This window comes from Phoenix dactylifera, chromosome 5, assembly GCF_051530095.1.
Source record: "Phoenix dactylifera cultivar Ajwa chromosome 5, Ajwa_hap1_PhDact_Kaust_v1.1, whole genome shotgun sequence".
Classification (NCBI taxonomy): domain Eukaryota; kingdom Viridiplantae; phylum Streptophyta; class Magnoliopsida; order Arecales; family Arecaceae; genus Phoenix; species Phoenix dactylifera.
Window position 1 is genome coordinate 39930377 of NC_143194.1, and position 16134 is coordinate 39946510.

The 16134-nt window shown below is 42.3% G+C and overlaps 1 protein-coding gene and 1 pseudogene across 2 annotated transcripts; one reads left to right on the plus strand and one right to left on the minus strand.

The window, feature by feature from the left end:
• Window positions 1–7573: 7573 nt before the first annotated feature.
• LOC103708758 (chaperone protein dnaJ 49 pseudogene) lies at window positions 7574–12636 on the plus strand (annotated as a pseudogene). The gene is made up of 3 exons (XR_015987680.2): window positions 7574–7766; window positions 7945–9104; window positions 12243–12636. The product of XR_015987680.2 is annotated as a chaperone protein dnaJ 49 pseudogene (transcript).
• Window positions 12637–13604: 968 nt separating this feature from the next.
• Window positions 13605–15997, minus strand: LOC103708823 (Pentatricopeptide repeat (PPR) superfamily protein). Its single transcript, XM_008793918.5, has one exon. It carries the CDS (start codon window positions 15883–15885, stop codon window positions 13636–13638), a length of 2250 nt encoding a protein of 749 aa, XP_008792140.4. The 5' UTR covers window positions 15886–15997; the 3' UTR covers window positions 13605–13635.
• Between the last annotated feature and the right edge of the window lie 137 nt (window positions 15998–16134).

Genomic DNA, 16134 nt, shown 5'->3' on the forward strand with positions numbered 1-16134 from the left:
CAAGAGGGGAGGGGGGGTGCACTTGTTGACGCCTCGGCATGATCAACATAGGCCATGCTATTAATGCACAGTTTGTTTGGATTTTGGACAGGGACTGAATCGAGTTATGATTCAGCCAGAGCAATTGGGTTGGCCAGTTATAAAGTTTTTTTTTTTTTTTTTTTGGCCTCAGAACCAATTCTTGGAAATTTAAATTTCACGGTAGCTTCATCTGATCTTGATGTGATTTTCACTTGAATCCAGAACCCAACTCTATCTGTTGGCAATTAAATGGTTCTGGTGACTTCTTTACCTCCTCATTATACGATTTTCTGAACAATAGAGGCATTAAATGGGACCTAGCCCCATTTTTATGGGAACTCTCAGTTCCTTGTAAAGTGTTGTTTATGGCTAGTTCTTCTCAACAAGCTGAATACTAGAGATATCATTCAAAAGAAAATGGGAAGGTACATTGGCTGATGGCCCCTTTCTGATGAACCGATCGATGGGAACCGATGGGAACCATAAACCGCCTCCTTATATCTTGCTCATATGCCTCTAATATGTGGAATTTAATTTCCAGCTACCTTAATGTTTTCAGTCCTAAGAGGGATGTTAAAAATCTCACCACTACTTGGAGGTTTTCTCACTTTGCTAAGGATTTATATCAGCCGGTTTTTATGCTCATAGCTGCATTCATCTGGTGCTGTTGGAAGGAAAGAAGCACTTGCATTTTTCTGAATCGTCGATCTGCTTCTATATAATTTGCTATTCACAAAATTCTTTATCATCTCAATAGTTGCTCTACTCTCTGTGAGCAGAAGGTGCTTCTAGGTTTTACAAAAGCTTTGGAATAGGATCAAAACAATCTTGGGGGTTGCAAACACTTCAGATTAATTTGAAGCAATGTTGCTGCTTTCTGTCTTGTTTTTGGCTCAACAGGGAGGTTATTTGACTGTGGATGTTCATTGCATGCTACCTCTATCTGGATTTTGGATGATTCTTCTGCAAGGAGACCACTTCAAGGGGCCCCTTCTGTTTATTTTTTTATTTTTATTTTTGATACTAGGGGAGGCAAAAGCCACCCAAGATGTTATTTAAAGAATTGGTAACTACAGAGAAGATAAGTTACAAGAAGTAGAGAGTCTGTCAGATCAGAACTGCATGTGTAGGTTGTAATTAAACAAATCTTTAAGAAAGCAAAGAAGATAGCCATTTGCTAGCTGTGTATAAGCCAAAATAGAGATAAAAGGAAAATATTATATCATCGTTTGAAGAGCATATTGGCCGGCCACTTTAGCAAAATCAAGAAGATCTTTCTGATTGTAGAGTATAGATCAATCCTTAAAAAGATGCATTATCTTCCAAAACACCTTTTCTTCCATTAAGCTTTTGTTGAGGAACATCCTAGAGTTCTTTCCTCCCAGCAACACCACACAGTTGCTACCACCAGCATAAGAAAAGTTTGTTCTGCTGAGAAGCTTCTATTAAAAAATATTTTTCCATTTCTCTCAACCTAGTAGCACTACATGGATCCTTGATAATGGCTGAAGCTCGAGACTTGCACATAATAGTAAGCAATGGTTGAACAAGAATTGTAGCTGAAAAAAACAAAGTTGCAATCCCTCAGTCATTGAAGAGGCTGATTGCAGCTAAGACACAGGTCAAAGGCAGAGTCGATCTATTCTGCACTTAGAGAAGATGTTGCTGGCTGAAACTTCATCATATGCAACCTAGGTAGAACCATGTTGACAAGAAAAAAAAAAAAGGAGGAGCCCTTTCTGTTCATTCTGCTTTTTCTCGTCCCTTTTTATCTTTTATTTATTTAAAAGAGTCAGGTGATTCTATCCTAGAGCCTCTTCATGTGGCCATTTTCTACTAACCCTTTTTTTTTTATAAATTCTTCCTCTGCCTACATTGTAAATATGTATTTTCTAATAATATTTAGGTGACTAAGGAATAACCCTTAGCCTCATTTTTCCTCAAAAAAGGGAGAAAAGAAAAACCTCCACGAAAGAGAGATGCAACTGCTGAGCTACAGTGCTTATCAAAAAAATAAAAAAAAAACTACTAAGCTATAGCCTTAATTGCTAAATCGTACAAAATAAAATAGTAGTGCTAGTTGTATATATAAGCTGAAGGGATGAACAACAGTAGCTCAATTGATCTTACATAAGTTCGACACTGTAATAGTTTTGTGACTCTCCTTGGAATAGGAAGTTTGCCATGGATTGGGATATGTACGTACAAATGGTCATACAGTCTACTAACAATCAAACGTCATGGGTTCGACCCTGGATAGTGCAATCCCCAGCCATCAGAGAACCTAGATACTTAAAGTGAAAATAGATTTCTCTCCCGTTATCTTCATCTCTTTCTCTCTCTCAAAAAAAAAGTTTTTAGTGCCCTCCGATCTGGTGGACTAGGTGGAGATTAGAATGGTTTTTTTGCGGGGTGTAGAGGCACCATGATCGAGCTGACGTTGATATATAAAATTCGAGCAAGCGTTAAGTGGCGGAAAGGACTCGATCCACCAAAAGATGCGCCTTGGGTGGATGCGGATTCATTCCACCTACTATTGGAAGAGATTGCGGCCACCTCCATTGATTGGTCTTCCGCATGCTTCCCTCGTTAGTTGGTGGACACTGGTCTCGTCCACATAAAAACTCCGGCAAGGGAGAGATCGTTCCCATCTCCTCCACTTTATGATGAAGTCTAAACTTTGCTCCATTACAAAAACCCACCACGCCATTTCCAGAGACAGACGGAGTTGGTGAAGGCCAGCACCACTTAGTGGAGAACGGCTCGGTGCCGTGAGCCTTCTAAATTCCCTGGCCGCCCAGAGAGTGTGATATCACCATGATGCGGAGCTTGACTCTATTGGGACAGAGAGGACACGAATCTCTTTGCTCTCCATCCAATTGGAACTTATCATGATGTTTGCAAAAAAAAACTTATCATGATAGAAGTGAGTTAGTGCTTCATGCAGTCAAACGAGATAGACACGAATTAAATGCTTGAAGGCGCCGCCCATGGCCCGCGGGATCAAGCTTGGGGCTCAATATAAGTTGGGTGCAAAAGGGAGAGTGGCCAGCCAAGTTAAGATAACAAAATCGTTTCAGTTTCGTACTGCTACTAGCGTTGCAGGGTTCCTGATGGAGAGAAAGCTACTCAAATGCCAAGCCCTGTTGATCGGATTGCTATGCGCTCTTGATATCACCAGGGTTTCAGCTGATGTCGGCACAGCTACATCATATGGCCCTCCATATCTACGTGCGTTTCTCCTTTTCTCCCTTCATCTATAATTAACCAACCAAAATCCTAGCTACGACCCTCCTCTTTGTGGTTGGAGGACTTGTGAGGGACCTAAACAGGGAGGGGAAAGAAACTTCTCCTTGCCTGCCGGAGGATCCAGTACAATCACTCATCACCATGCATGCATCGAACATAGGCCAGGTGGAGAACACAGGATCCACCTGTACCCCATGCCCTGCGCAGCCACAGGCTGTGAGTGACTGAACTGAATCCTCTCGTTCTAATATCAACAGGGAAAAAATAACCATGTCAGTTGACCTTATAAAAAAAAAAACTAGTCAGAAGACATCAATAAAGTTTCTTAGCTGTTAAAACTCTAGCTTTCTTTCTAAGCTGACCAGCCACATAATATTATTTAAGTTTTTTTTATCCTATATAAGTATCTAAGTTCTGCCCTGAGATGGAACTAATTTTTTTTTCTTTTCCCTGTTTAAAAAAAACACATGCCTCCATGAACCTTTCAAGCCTCTACTTTTTTTTTTCTTTTCCTTGTTCAGAACAAAATTTGATGGTGCCAGCTTTTTTTTCAAGAGCCGCATTATATGTGTATGGTGAACTGTGAAGTACCTTGATGACTTGTTCGTTTCTAAGTGCAGCAACAAAATGCTCAGGCTACAACCAGGATCAACTGCCAGGGAATGGTCTCTTTGTTGCAGCAGGGAATGGGGTATGGGACAATGGTGCAGCATGCGGTAGAAAGTACCGGCTCCGATGCCTAAGCGGGCTCAGGCGGCCATGCAAAGATGGCACCATAGTCGTGGAAGTTGTGGATCTCTGCAGGAACAGGCCATGTTCCTCAACCCTGGTCTTATCCAACGAAGCCTTCGACGCTGTGTCCAAGATTCCAAATACAAAGATCAACGTAGAATACACACAGTAAGACCGACCCCCTTTCGGAATATTCATCTACCGATAAACAACATATTTCTTCTATTGATATGATGTCAGAATTCAGATAACGTGTGAAATATATTATTGCACACTTGCTTCACTCTTGCTGATTTGTGTTAAAATTAATGGGTTTTCAGGATATGATACGATGGAAAAGCAATTCACTTGCTGACCAAACAAATAGATGCGGAAGAAAGCAGAGTTACCGAGAGACATATTAAGACTGTATCAAGGGACCAGGGCTTATACTATATGAATATAAACCATTTAAGTGAATTAATTCCAGAATTTATGCTGAATGCCTCTCTCTCTCTCTCTCTCTCTCTCTCTCTCTCTGTGTGTGTGTGTGTGTGTGTGTCTTCCCCTCCCCCACACCCTCCCCAGCATTTTATTCCCAAGTTGATAACAGCAGCAGGACTTCAAATTTGGATAGGTTATGCAGTAAGTGATGCCTTCCTATAAGCCTGCTAAAATTCAACAAATGTAATGAAATTGGTCATCTCTGCCCAAATTGTGGAAGACGTTGAATCATGACAGGTGGTATCATCAAATCATTCCTTCTCAAAAAATAAGCTCTTTTCTAACTTGTTCGATAACTTTTGTAGCACTTAATTTCATGCAACTAATAATGAAAATGGCCACATTTGACATCACATGTGGCCGGCCGTATATGACATCAGGATAAATCTTATAAACTGACAATATCTTATTTCCTGTTCCATTTATCATGGCTTAAGTATTGTAATTTCAAGAACTATATTACATAACAAATCAAATGACCTGTAAGCAGTACTAGTTACGATTGTTGATGCTTTGATGAAGCTCAGAACCAAGTAGAAAAATACAGTGGATATGGAATGAAGTTGCCTATTATCTACAGGATGGATGAAGTTAGTCTACAGCAACATATTGGAAAATATTTAATTGTGCAGTGTAATGGAGGATGGAAAAGCCAACACTCAGCAGAGCTCTTCATCAAACAAGAATCTGATGGCGAATTAAAAAAAAAGGCAGTATGACCGATATCTATAGTCAGATGTTGGCAAAGAAATAACAGTAAGTCCCACTACAAAGATTGTGGGATAATCAGTCGTTTATGTATATAATTGTCAAAGATATCGATCTATTGCACATCGCAATTTTGAGTTAAACAGTACCTTGGCTCCAAATAAATTTTCATATGGCCCCTTGGCAATCATTTCAGCCAATAACCAGCAGAAGATGTATAGCTGCTTGCAGCTGACATTAGACACAATACTGGCAAAAATAAAGATAAAATAATAGAACCATAAGAAAGTGGCAAAGCCTTTTCAAAATTCTCCTATTTCCCAATAAAACTAATGCTTTTTTGGCTTCTGTTATAATCAACTTAAGCAATCAACGCTGGCTGATATTAACATATATAAATCCATAAGGTTTTACCTGCATAATATTAGAATGTTAAAAAGAATGATTGACCAGTTGACCACCGCTAGAATCAGTCAATCACCTGTCAAGCAAATGTGGTGAGGGTGACATCAAGCAAGAAGACAGATGAACTTTGCTAATTGGAACTCAAAGCACCACAAAGATCAGAAAAATGAAGGATCTTTCATATTCCGAAAGAAGTCAATAAAGTCAACCACCAGCTCAAAAAAGATGCAAATTGCTCGGCCTAACAAGCTCTCCTCTGTGGTGAAACGAAAGGCCTGTAACCATCGAATAGGTTACAGACCAGTAAAAATCTTATCCATATGCAGATAAAAATGCCAAGAGAAGAAATAAAACAAGCCAAGTATGGTTTTTCTTCAATGCTGCGGAGAAATGAAACTTACAACATGATCTTCCAGATGGTGAACTCGGCTGAGTTTGCTCGATGTTGAGGACGTTACGCTCTCTGATGCCAGTTTGCATTCAATACACGGATACAATTAATCAGTTAAGGGATCGATATAGTGAGCTTCCAAAGAGTTCGCCAATGAACACAGCATACTTTTGTACCTTATGATCAAATAATTCCAATGTAAATAGCACATAGATTAAAACAAATGGCCAGACATGATTGTGGACAGGAATGTTGCTGAGAAACACGAGCACGCACAGACAGCAGGAAGCTGTGGAAAGCAAATTAGGTTAGCAGAATATAGTTGCATGGGTCACATAGCATGCAGAGGTGTCCGCCAAAGATGTCAGCAAGAAAGAAGAGAGCATGGAAGTGGAAAACAACTTCATGCCACTCCCACCCCAACCAGCCAAAAGGAATTAAATAAAGAACCACCAATAAAAAGATAGGGAAATTTCAGTTATGAAGGAAGACTTCACCTTGCGCTTCCTCAATTCGCATTTGATTTGCACAGTAGAATTTGTTCTTTTGGGATGGGGGAGTAACTAGCCCAAGGGTCCTCAAATCTAAGTACTCTAGAAAACAGACTTCTTGTAACAAATCGCAGAGGCTACAGTCACCTGCTGCAAATGACCCACCTTTGTGCATTCGTTTGGAAAGAGACATTAACATTGGATCCGGTGCAAGTCTTAGGATTTGATCAGTTATATAATTAGACGAATTGATATGCTAAGTGCACGATGCACGATATATATATCTAGAAGGTGCAGAGCACAGAAAAATTATATAAGGTCATAAATAAAAATCCTTATAAGGTTTCAAAATAATACAAGAATAATAATACGATAATTATGGCAATGGTATCGGTCTCCTTGCCCAATGTATGCTAAAGTTCTGCTGAAACCGAAATATGCCGAGGTCGGCTCATACCAAGTTATGCCGAGGTCGGCTAAAACTAAAAAGAAAGGCAGGATTGATCTATAAAGAAGTCTGTTTGTCAGAAAATTTTTGGCAAAAAATCCTCACATGCTTAAGTTAGTGGAGATCTAGAGCAACAATGGAAAAGAAAGAATAAATGTGGAGGAGTGCTTTGAGGAAAAAGAAAGCTTAAGAATGCTTACCTGAGAATTCCCTAGTCACTTCTATATATAGGATGAAATCAGTGTCTGTTACATAATTTGTCAGGAAGCGTCATAACCGCACAATAACGACTTTTCATGATTGATATGCGACAATAATCGCATTGATCATATTTTTTCTGATGTACTAATGTAACTATTGTCTATATTATAATTGCAACTTATCCAATAACTAACGGTGTTAATTTTGAACAGGAACGATCAGAATGGCGCACCGGCCAATACTAAAGCCGTTCACTCTAGTTAAGGTGGAGACGAGAAAAGGACCGGAATAATCCTCTCCCAGCGATACAATGGAAGGCACGCCGCCAAAGTTTGACTCACATTCGGGGCCTGGCCCCGAATTGGACGGACTAGATCTTCTGTTCTACACCATCACGATGGAGCGACTTGTTGGAACATCTGGACGGTAGGGGGACGTCGTAAGCGCTGAAAAGACCACGGATACCGTCGTAGACCTTTCCTCCTCTATCCCCGTCTCCGACGGGGTGGCCTGCTTCGGAGCCTTTGGAATAATAATCTCTTGCCTTTCCCTCTCAAACCCTAGCCCTAATCGATCTTAAAACGAAAAAAGGGTAGCGGAGAAATCCTCCTCCGCGTATCTGGATTTCAATTCTTTGGTAAGCCTGATTTCTCCTAAATTGTCCTCCCTATCCGTCAGATTCTTCCTATATTTCTTTCTCTTTATGGATCGATCGTTTTCGATGTTTTCTGCACTAGATATCTCGATTTTTTTCTCTCTTTTTAGTTATATATATATGACGGTGTGGAAACTCCATTTTTTCCTCTGCGATTTAGGTGTTAGTGTTCCTGGATTTTAAACCCTAATCATCTAATCGGCGATGGATGGGAACAAAGACGAGGCTTTGAAATGCCTGAGGATCGGAAAGGAAGCCTTGCAGTCAGGGGACCAAACCCGTGCCCTTAAATTCCTGACCAAAGCCCGCCGCCTCGACCCTTCTCTTCCGATCGATGATCTCCTATCCGCTGCTGCGGATGGAGGATCCCGTGGCTCTTCCCCGCCGGATGGTCCTGGCAACCCCCGCGAAGAGCCCGAGAGGCCGACCCCAGGCTCTGCTTCGGCATCCTCTTTCGCTACTGCTAGGGCTGCGGCCTCAACTTCTTCCGAGGGATCTTCGAGGGCTTACACGGAGGAGCAGATAACTGTCGTCAGGCAAATCAAGAGGCAGAAGGATTACTATCAGATCCTGGGGTTGGAACGCAATTGCACCGCGGAAGATGTTCGGAAGGCGTACCGAAAACTATCCCTCAAGGTCCACCCTGATAAAAACAAGGCCCCCGGTGCCGAGGAAGCCTTTAAGGCCGTCTCTAAAGCTTTCCAGTGCCTTAGCAATGGAGAGAGTAGGAAAAGCTATGATCTTGTTGGATCCGAGGAGCCTGCTTACGATAGGGCTGCGGCAAGGCGCCGTGCGCGTGGGTTTGATGGCTTTTATGATGCCGAAGTTGATGCGGAGGAAATATTTAGGAATTTCTTCTTTGGAGGAATGGCCCCAGCAGCCACATCGTTTGGTCCATTCCAATTTGGAGTCGGTGGCATGGGTGGCCCAAGCTTTCACCAGATGCAGGGTGGTGGTAACTCCAACCTCCGTGCTCTGATTCAGATCCTGCCTGTTATTATTCTGATTCTGTTGAACTTCCTCCCATCCAAGGATCCCGTTTATTCATTTTCTCGCGCATATCCTTATGAACACAAAATTGTGACTGCAAGAGGCGTGCCTTATTTTGTCAAGTCACCAAAGTTTGAGCAGGAGTACCCTTACCAAAGCTCGGAACGTGCTTCTCTGGAGCAGCATGTTGAGAGGGACTATCTTACGATCCTTGCACAGAATTGTCGAGTCGAGCTGCAGCGGCGTCAATGGGGTCTATCATACCAAACGCCTAACTGTGACATGCTTCGGAAGTTTCAAGAAACAGCATCTTAATGTCATCGGCTCAAGGTCTGTGTTTCTAATTCAAATTGTCTTCTTTTTCTTCATTACTATTCTATTTTATGATGCCACAATAGAGTTCATCATAGCAATTTATAAAATATCATGCAAATTTCTGCTCTTTTTTAAGCACTTGAGTGCAAGCTGTAATCTTGGCACAACATGGCGTGGATTCTTCATTTTTCGTATATGTCTACCTCTAAGTTGTGCTTCAAATTCCATGAAATATCTTTTTGCGAAATTCATGGTCTGTAATTCACATATGTAGAGTTTGTCTCCTTTTCTTTTGTTTTTTTAAACCAAGTTTTATGCACACACCTTGCTAGATGTCGTTGTATTGTGTATAGGGAAGACAATAATTGCTAGGTAGAGCAATCTGGTGTTCAATTCTGGCCTCACAAGCTCAGGAACATCATCATGAGAGCTAATCTTGCCCTTAGATTTTGAGAAATGATACCCTTAACTATGACGATGATGATGATGGGAAGGCATCAATAGCTAGATAGAGCAGTCAGGTGACCAATCATGGCCTCACAATCTCATGAACATCATCATGAGAGCTAATCTTGCCCTTAAATTTTCAGCGATGATACCCTCCTGATGATGATGATGGTCTCGTTCATTTAAATTGTAAATGGCACTCTCTCAAATGGAAAAGCTTCAAGATGCTGTCTAAAAAAGGGAGGAAATAGGTTCTGTGGATGATATCTTGGGATCTCATCTGCTGCATCTACAATAATGCTAACTTTTATGAGCCTCTAGCGATGGCATACTGATCAATCTTATGAGCCACTGGCTATTGGCATTATGTGGAAGAAAAAAGAAGAAGAATTTTGTGTTTTGAATAGGGATTTTCTGTGTGAAATGGGTTTAGGGAAAGATTCCTGCACAAATTTGCTCTTTATTACCTTGAGAGAATATCTCCCTTTACCACATTGAAGTAGATAAGTGGAAACCAATCTTTAGTAGGTAAAAATCACCCTTTGCACATTGAGGCAGATAATTGGAAACCAAACTTTAGTAAGTTTTATATTTCCTATGTAGTTTGGTGATCAGGCTTGGTGTTTTGAATACTTATACCCCAATAGGCCAATATGCAAGATCTATGCATTGAAATGACCAGATATGGCCCACACACTGTATAGTTAGACCCAAGGTTCGCTGTACCGATCGGTACCGGTCGGTACCGAGCGTACCGTACCCGTACCGATGGATACCGATATCGGTACACCAATGTCGGTACGGTCGGTACCGAGCGTACGGTACCGTACCGACACTCGGTACGCCTATACTAGTGCGGCACCGGTACGGGGTTCGGTACCGGTACGGCGAACCTTGGTTAGACCTGTCTAAGCTATTGATGATTAACATATATCTGTCACCCATATATTTACTAAGTCTAGCAGGATTTCTAACTATTGCTCTGGATGGAAAAAATCTCAAATTATAGGGAAATAGATCTAAATTCCTTTGAATGAAATTCTTGTAATTCAATACATTCTTTTAGTATTTCTTGAGCACTTAATACATCTGACTTTTGAACATATGTGAGAAACATATATTGTATTTAAGAACGTAGAGGAACTTAGTTATTAGATATGGATGGTCCTAGCATAGCTTCTATGCGGACTCATACTTTGATGGTCTAAATCAGTTGTTAAGACATATCTCTTTCATGGATTAGCCAAGTGATCGTCTGGCTAGGTCAATAGTTTGTTTCTTATATTTTATGTGATTGCTCTTGTTATGTTTTTTTCTGAAGAAGCACACTTACACCAGCAGTCGAAACATTAACTTTTAAAAATCTTCATATTAATAATATGGATGTCATAGTATGCATGTGCATAAATAAATACCCATCCATATAGGCATGTTCATGTTGTTAAATCAATGTTTAATAGTGGTCGACAACAACAATTGTGCTAAAATGCAGGCAAATATTATAAGCGGTGCTGCTTTTTATGAGGATAGGAACAGGCACTGCCAAAGCATATCTTTTGAAACCTCACATTGGATTTTGTTCACATGCGAAGGCACTTTTCAAAATGCCCTTTTTTTTTTTGAGAGCACTCATGTGGAGGACTGCTTCGAAGTCAGAATTATGAAACATTGAAACATATATTATTTCATACAACAGTGACAGCTTAGCTAATACTGGCATCATTTCCCTTTAACAAAAAAAGAAAGAGGGTGAGGTGGACGGACATACCGGTAGATATTAAGCATGAATATTTAGAATCAAAGCAAGGAACACCTGAGATAGATATCATCAACAGATATAATAGCTATCATGAGTGGCCATGGTCCACTCATGAAGCTAGTTGCATTTCAATCCAACTGAATCAGAAGGTTGTTAAAATCTCAATGGATTGAATACTGCAGATCTTGATGGCTGACAACTGTTAGCTTTCTGCTGGAATCTGATTTCATCAAATATTTTCTTTCCATACTTTTCTTTTAGTGGCATATAATTTGTTTGAGCTTCAATTATTTTGGGACAACTTTGCAAAACCCATGGTTATCTAGAGGGTTCGGAACAGACAATTTGAAGATTTGGTCTGGAGAGGTTTATCAGGGTTCTCAACTTCTTATTCCTCCGTTATTAAATGTTTAGGGATTGTAATATGTTTTTTTCTGGAAGTTGTTACTTCTATGTCCCTGGGAGAGTTGTCAGCAAACTTGTGACCTTCGCCATTTAATTTAAGATTTTAGCTATCAAGTGCTTAGATCTTTTTATGAACATCAAGGAAGCTGTGTGGTTAAAAAATGCTACCATGATATCCAGATATCTATGAGCTTATTGACCTACTTTTACCTGACCTGAATATCAAGCCCCATGAACAATTATAATCGACTGAATAGTTTCAAGGCTGTTTAGAAAAAGCAGCAAACCTGCACCATTGACTAACTATGCATCTGTCTTAGTTCAAGCAGGGATTTAATTGAATTTTGATGAATAAAGTTCGTTTCTAGGAATTTTATTGAATTTTGATGAATAAAGTTCATTGTGTCTTTGGCTGCAATATATGCATTTCTTATTTTACTTGTGATTAATCTCGGACATCATTTTCAATTTCTTTTAATACATGTATAGTACTCAATTCGGTTGATTTTGTTCTTATAATTTAAGTGATTTTACTTGAGCAGATTGACAAGAAATATACTTCAGATTTGGAGATGACTTGTTGAGGAACACCAAGCTAGCTTTTTATATTCTTTTTGCAACGGAGAAAATTTGGGTGAAGTAGTTTGCCTTTTGCATTGCACGACCCATGTTTGGTCTATACCATCTTCAAAAAACCTGCAATTTCATTGCTGCTAGGAATTTGATACTGGTCGTATTAATGTCGATATCAGGCGGTGCCTATCCCTTTCAGCCTTTGGTTGATCAAATTTAAACTCTTCCAACCTACTTGGTACATAAAAATAAGTATGTTTCTGATGTCATTTTGTTCCATTTGTATTAAACCGTTCTCAGCATGACGGAATACTTGCCCGGCTTTTCCCATGTAATCTGAGTTGGTTTTCTTTGACCGCTCAAGGTGGTTCTTAGAGTTTGGGAGGTGGTTTTTAGTCTGCTACAGGATCTTTTTCTCTATTAAGCTGTACTCAACAAAATATACAGGTTCGGCAACGAGGGTGATGGTTTGCAGGCCAAGCATGTTGAGACACCACCTAGTATGGGCAAGAACGCCTGCAGTGGCGGGTGCAGAGCGAGTTCGGACAAGAGTTGCAGGAAGCTAGGGCTTTTAGAAGGATTTAAGGGAAGCCAGCTATGTTTGCTTGCATCTTGGACGCAGAATTTGCTGAAAATGCCCCTTAAGATGCTTACTTTTCCGGAACTAAATTTTAGATTTTGCTGAAGCCAAGCAAGCGAGGTTTATTCTGACCATGCCCACCCAACTATGAAGTTTCTTGCATAAGAGAAAAACAACCAAGGCCCTGTTTCCTGATTCGACATGGCAATATCTCAAGTAATATCCTTTCTTCTATGATAGAGACTGTTAGAAAGGTGATTTACTTTATCCCATGAATATACAGATTAGCTGAAATATTAGTGGTAAATTATGATCAGGTGGTGAGCTTTCTCACCTCTGCAGCACCTGTTCAAATGGGAAGATCTTATCTGCTTATAACAGGTGGCTGTTTAAAACTAGGTTTTATGATTGTTTTTTCGTAAAATTAATTTTCAGGTTTGTGGCTTGCTATTTTTTTTTCTCCCCCAAAGAAATAGATTAAGTTGTGCGGAGTCCATCTATGATCTACCCGAGGAAGAGAATGCAGGGTATTGGAGCTTTCTCCGGGTAAAAATTGAACGATAGCCGCTAGAATTTGGTGCCGGTTCACATCCGTGCTTGTACTGCAGGAGAAGGGATGGTAAAACAGTAGAACCCTATGTAAGTCTACGCTGAAAAGTGCAACAAGATTAATGATCTCTCATATCGGTTTGAGGTAAGAGAGGAGCAGTGTATGAATTGTGTATGGGAACATACATGACAAACAAGAACATTTCAGAATCGTGACTCCATCCACGGAGTGCTTACTCCATTTCTGCGCCATCTTTCCATATTCTCATTTCTAAACCCAAATTCTGAGCCACTCTATGAATCTCTTCCGCCAATGGATGCGTCTTGTCGTATGATGAAAACTTGTGCATATAAATGGAATCCCTGATGCCAACATCCACCCAACTGAAGCCCACCTCCTTCTTGACCCCCCTCTCCCTCATTCCCTTCCTGATCTTCGACACGCTCTCCCATTCCCCCTTCTCAGCGTACAGGTTGGAGATGAGCACATAGGCCCCCGATTCCATCGGGTCCATCTCCATGAGAGCCTCCGCCACCCTCTTCCCCATCTCCGCATTCCCATGCAGTCTACAAGCCCCCAACAAGCTCTGCAATGCCGAGAGCCCTGGCCCTGTTGGTATTCGTCTTACGAGCTCCTCCGCCTCAACCAGCATCCCTGCCCGCCCCAACATGTCCACCATGCAAGCATAATGCTCCGGCCATGGTTCGATCTTGTACTCACGCACCATCGAGCCAAAAATCTTGCGACCGACGTCGACCATCCCTTTGCTGCCGCAAGCCGTCAGAACTGCAAGGAATGTGACATGATCAGGATGAACCCCTGAAGCCACCATGCCTTCAAACAGGTCCATCACAAGGCCGTAGTTCCCATGTTTCGCATGGGCTGAAATTATTGCCGTCCAACCGACCAGGCTCTTCCGAGCTGTCTCGTCGAATGCCCTCTGAGACTCTTCGATGCTCCCATGCTTTGCATACAAATGGATAAGGGCACCGGAGACGTACTCGCCGGTGTTGAGACCCAGCTTCATGACGCGGCAGTGGCACCTCTGACCGTAAATCAGCGAAAATGTTTCGACAGCAGTGATTGCGCTCAGAATGCTTCCGAACGTATACTGATTTGGCTTGCAGTGGAAGAGCAGCGATGAGAATATCTCCAGGGCTTCTTCGCATAGCCCGTTCTGGGCATAGCCCGAGATCAGAGCATTCCAGGTGACGATCTCCCTGCGACTCATGCCGTCAAACAACTCCCTCGAGTCCTCCATGGACTCCAATCTTGCGTACATGGTTATGAGACCATTTGAAACATGCACCTCTGCTGCGATGCCCGTCACGAAGCAGAGCCCATGAATCATCTGAGCGTCTCTCTTTGCATGTTCGCCGGATAGAGCATAGATCAACGCAACAAATGTGACATCGTTCGGTTGAGTCCCGTACGATCTCATGTCATTAAAGAGAGAAACGGCATTATCTGCATCGATAGAAATCATGGTCGTCCATGTGATTACGTCCCTTTCCTTCGTCTCCTCAAAAACCCTCTTGGCACAATCAGCAGCCCCGTTTTTGTAGTACATCGACATGAGGACGTTAGCGACCGAGACATGTTTCTCGAGTCCTGCCTTTGTTGCGAGGCTATGGACCTGCTCGCCAAACTGCAAGCTTCCCTCGTGACTACAGGCCGAGATTACGCTGGCAACTGAGATGCGGTCGGGTCTCACGCCGGCTCCCCTCACCATCTCAACAAACACCTGAATCGCATCCAACCCACAGTTCTCTTCTTGGGTAAGCCCACAGAGCAACGAGTTCCACGAACCCAGATCTCGGACCATCATTTCATCAAACACTCTGCCAGCATCCGTGATGCAATGACACCTCGCATAAGCCGTGATGAGTGCATTCCCCACGAAGGTATCAGAACCGAACCCGGACTTGAACACGAGGGCATGCAGCTGCTGTCCGGATTCCAGATCCTGAAGGTCGGCAGAGAAGGAAAGAGCCATAGTGAAGGTCACGGCATCCAGAGGGACTCCGGCTCGACGCATCTCCGCGACGAACTCCAGTGCTTCGATGCCGGAGGTGAACCCGGAGAGGATGGTGTTCCAGGAAACGACGTCCGGGCTGGGGATGTGCTGGAAGAGCTTCCAAGCCAGGTCCGAGGATCCCGACTTGGCGTACATGTTCATGAGGGAGTTGGATACCGGGAGGAAGGAGTCGAGGCCGGAGGAGACCACGAGACCGTGGATCTGGAGACCTGGTTTGCCGCGGCATTGCCTGAGGGCCATGGCGACCGTGGTGGGGTCGAGGCCAACGTGGGACCGGAGCCGATCCCGGATGGTTTCGAGCTGGTGGGAGAGGATGGCCCCGGCATGGATTCTTCTGCTAGGAATTTCGTCGAGCAGTTGGTGGTGGGAGTGGGCACGGAGGCCTTCGAAACGGGCGTTGGCGGGCTGCAGAGAGCTCAGATAGCGGAGGAAAGAGCGGCGCATGTGAGACTGAAACAGCAAACATCGCCTTCCACGAATGACGGCGATTAACAACTCCTTTTCTAAACAATAAAAAATAAAGAAGACGACAACGTGTCAGGCGCCGAGGAGTGGAGTTGTCATTGCGACAATCACACTACTCTTATGTACATATAAAAATATTTTTTTAATTATATACAATAATTTAAATGAGTATTTTGGTTGCTATTTGTATGCATATCTTCATAAATACTCAATTGCATGTATGCTCTT

Coding starts and splice junctions, on each gene's coding strand:
- LOC103708823 (XM_008793918.5), bottom strand. CDS start 15,885: ATGCGCCGCTCTTTCCTCCGCTATCTGAGCTCTCTGCAGCCCGCCAAC.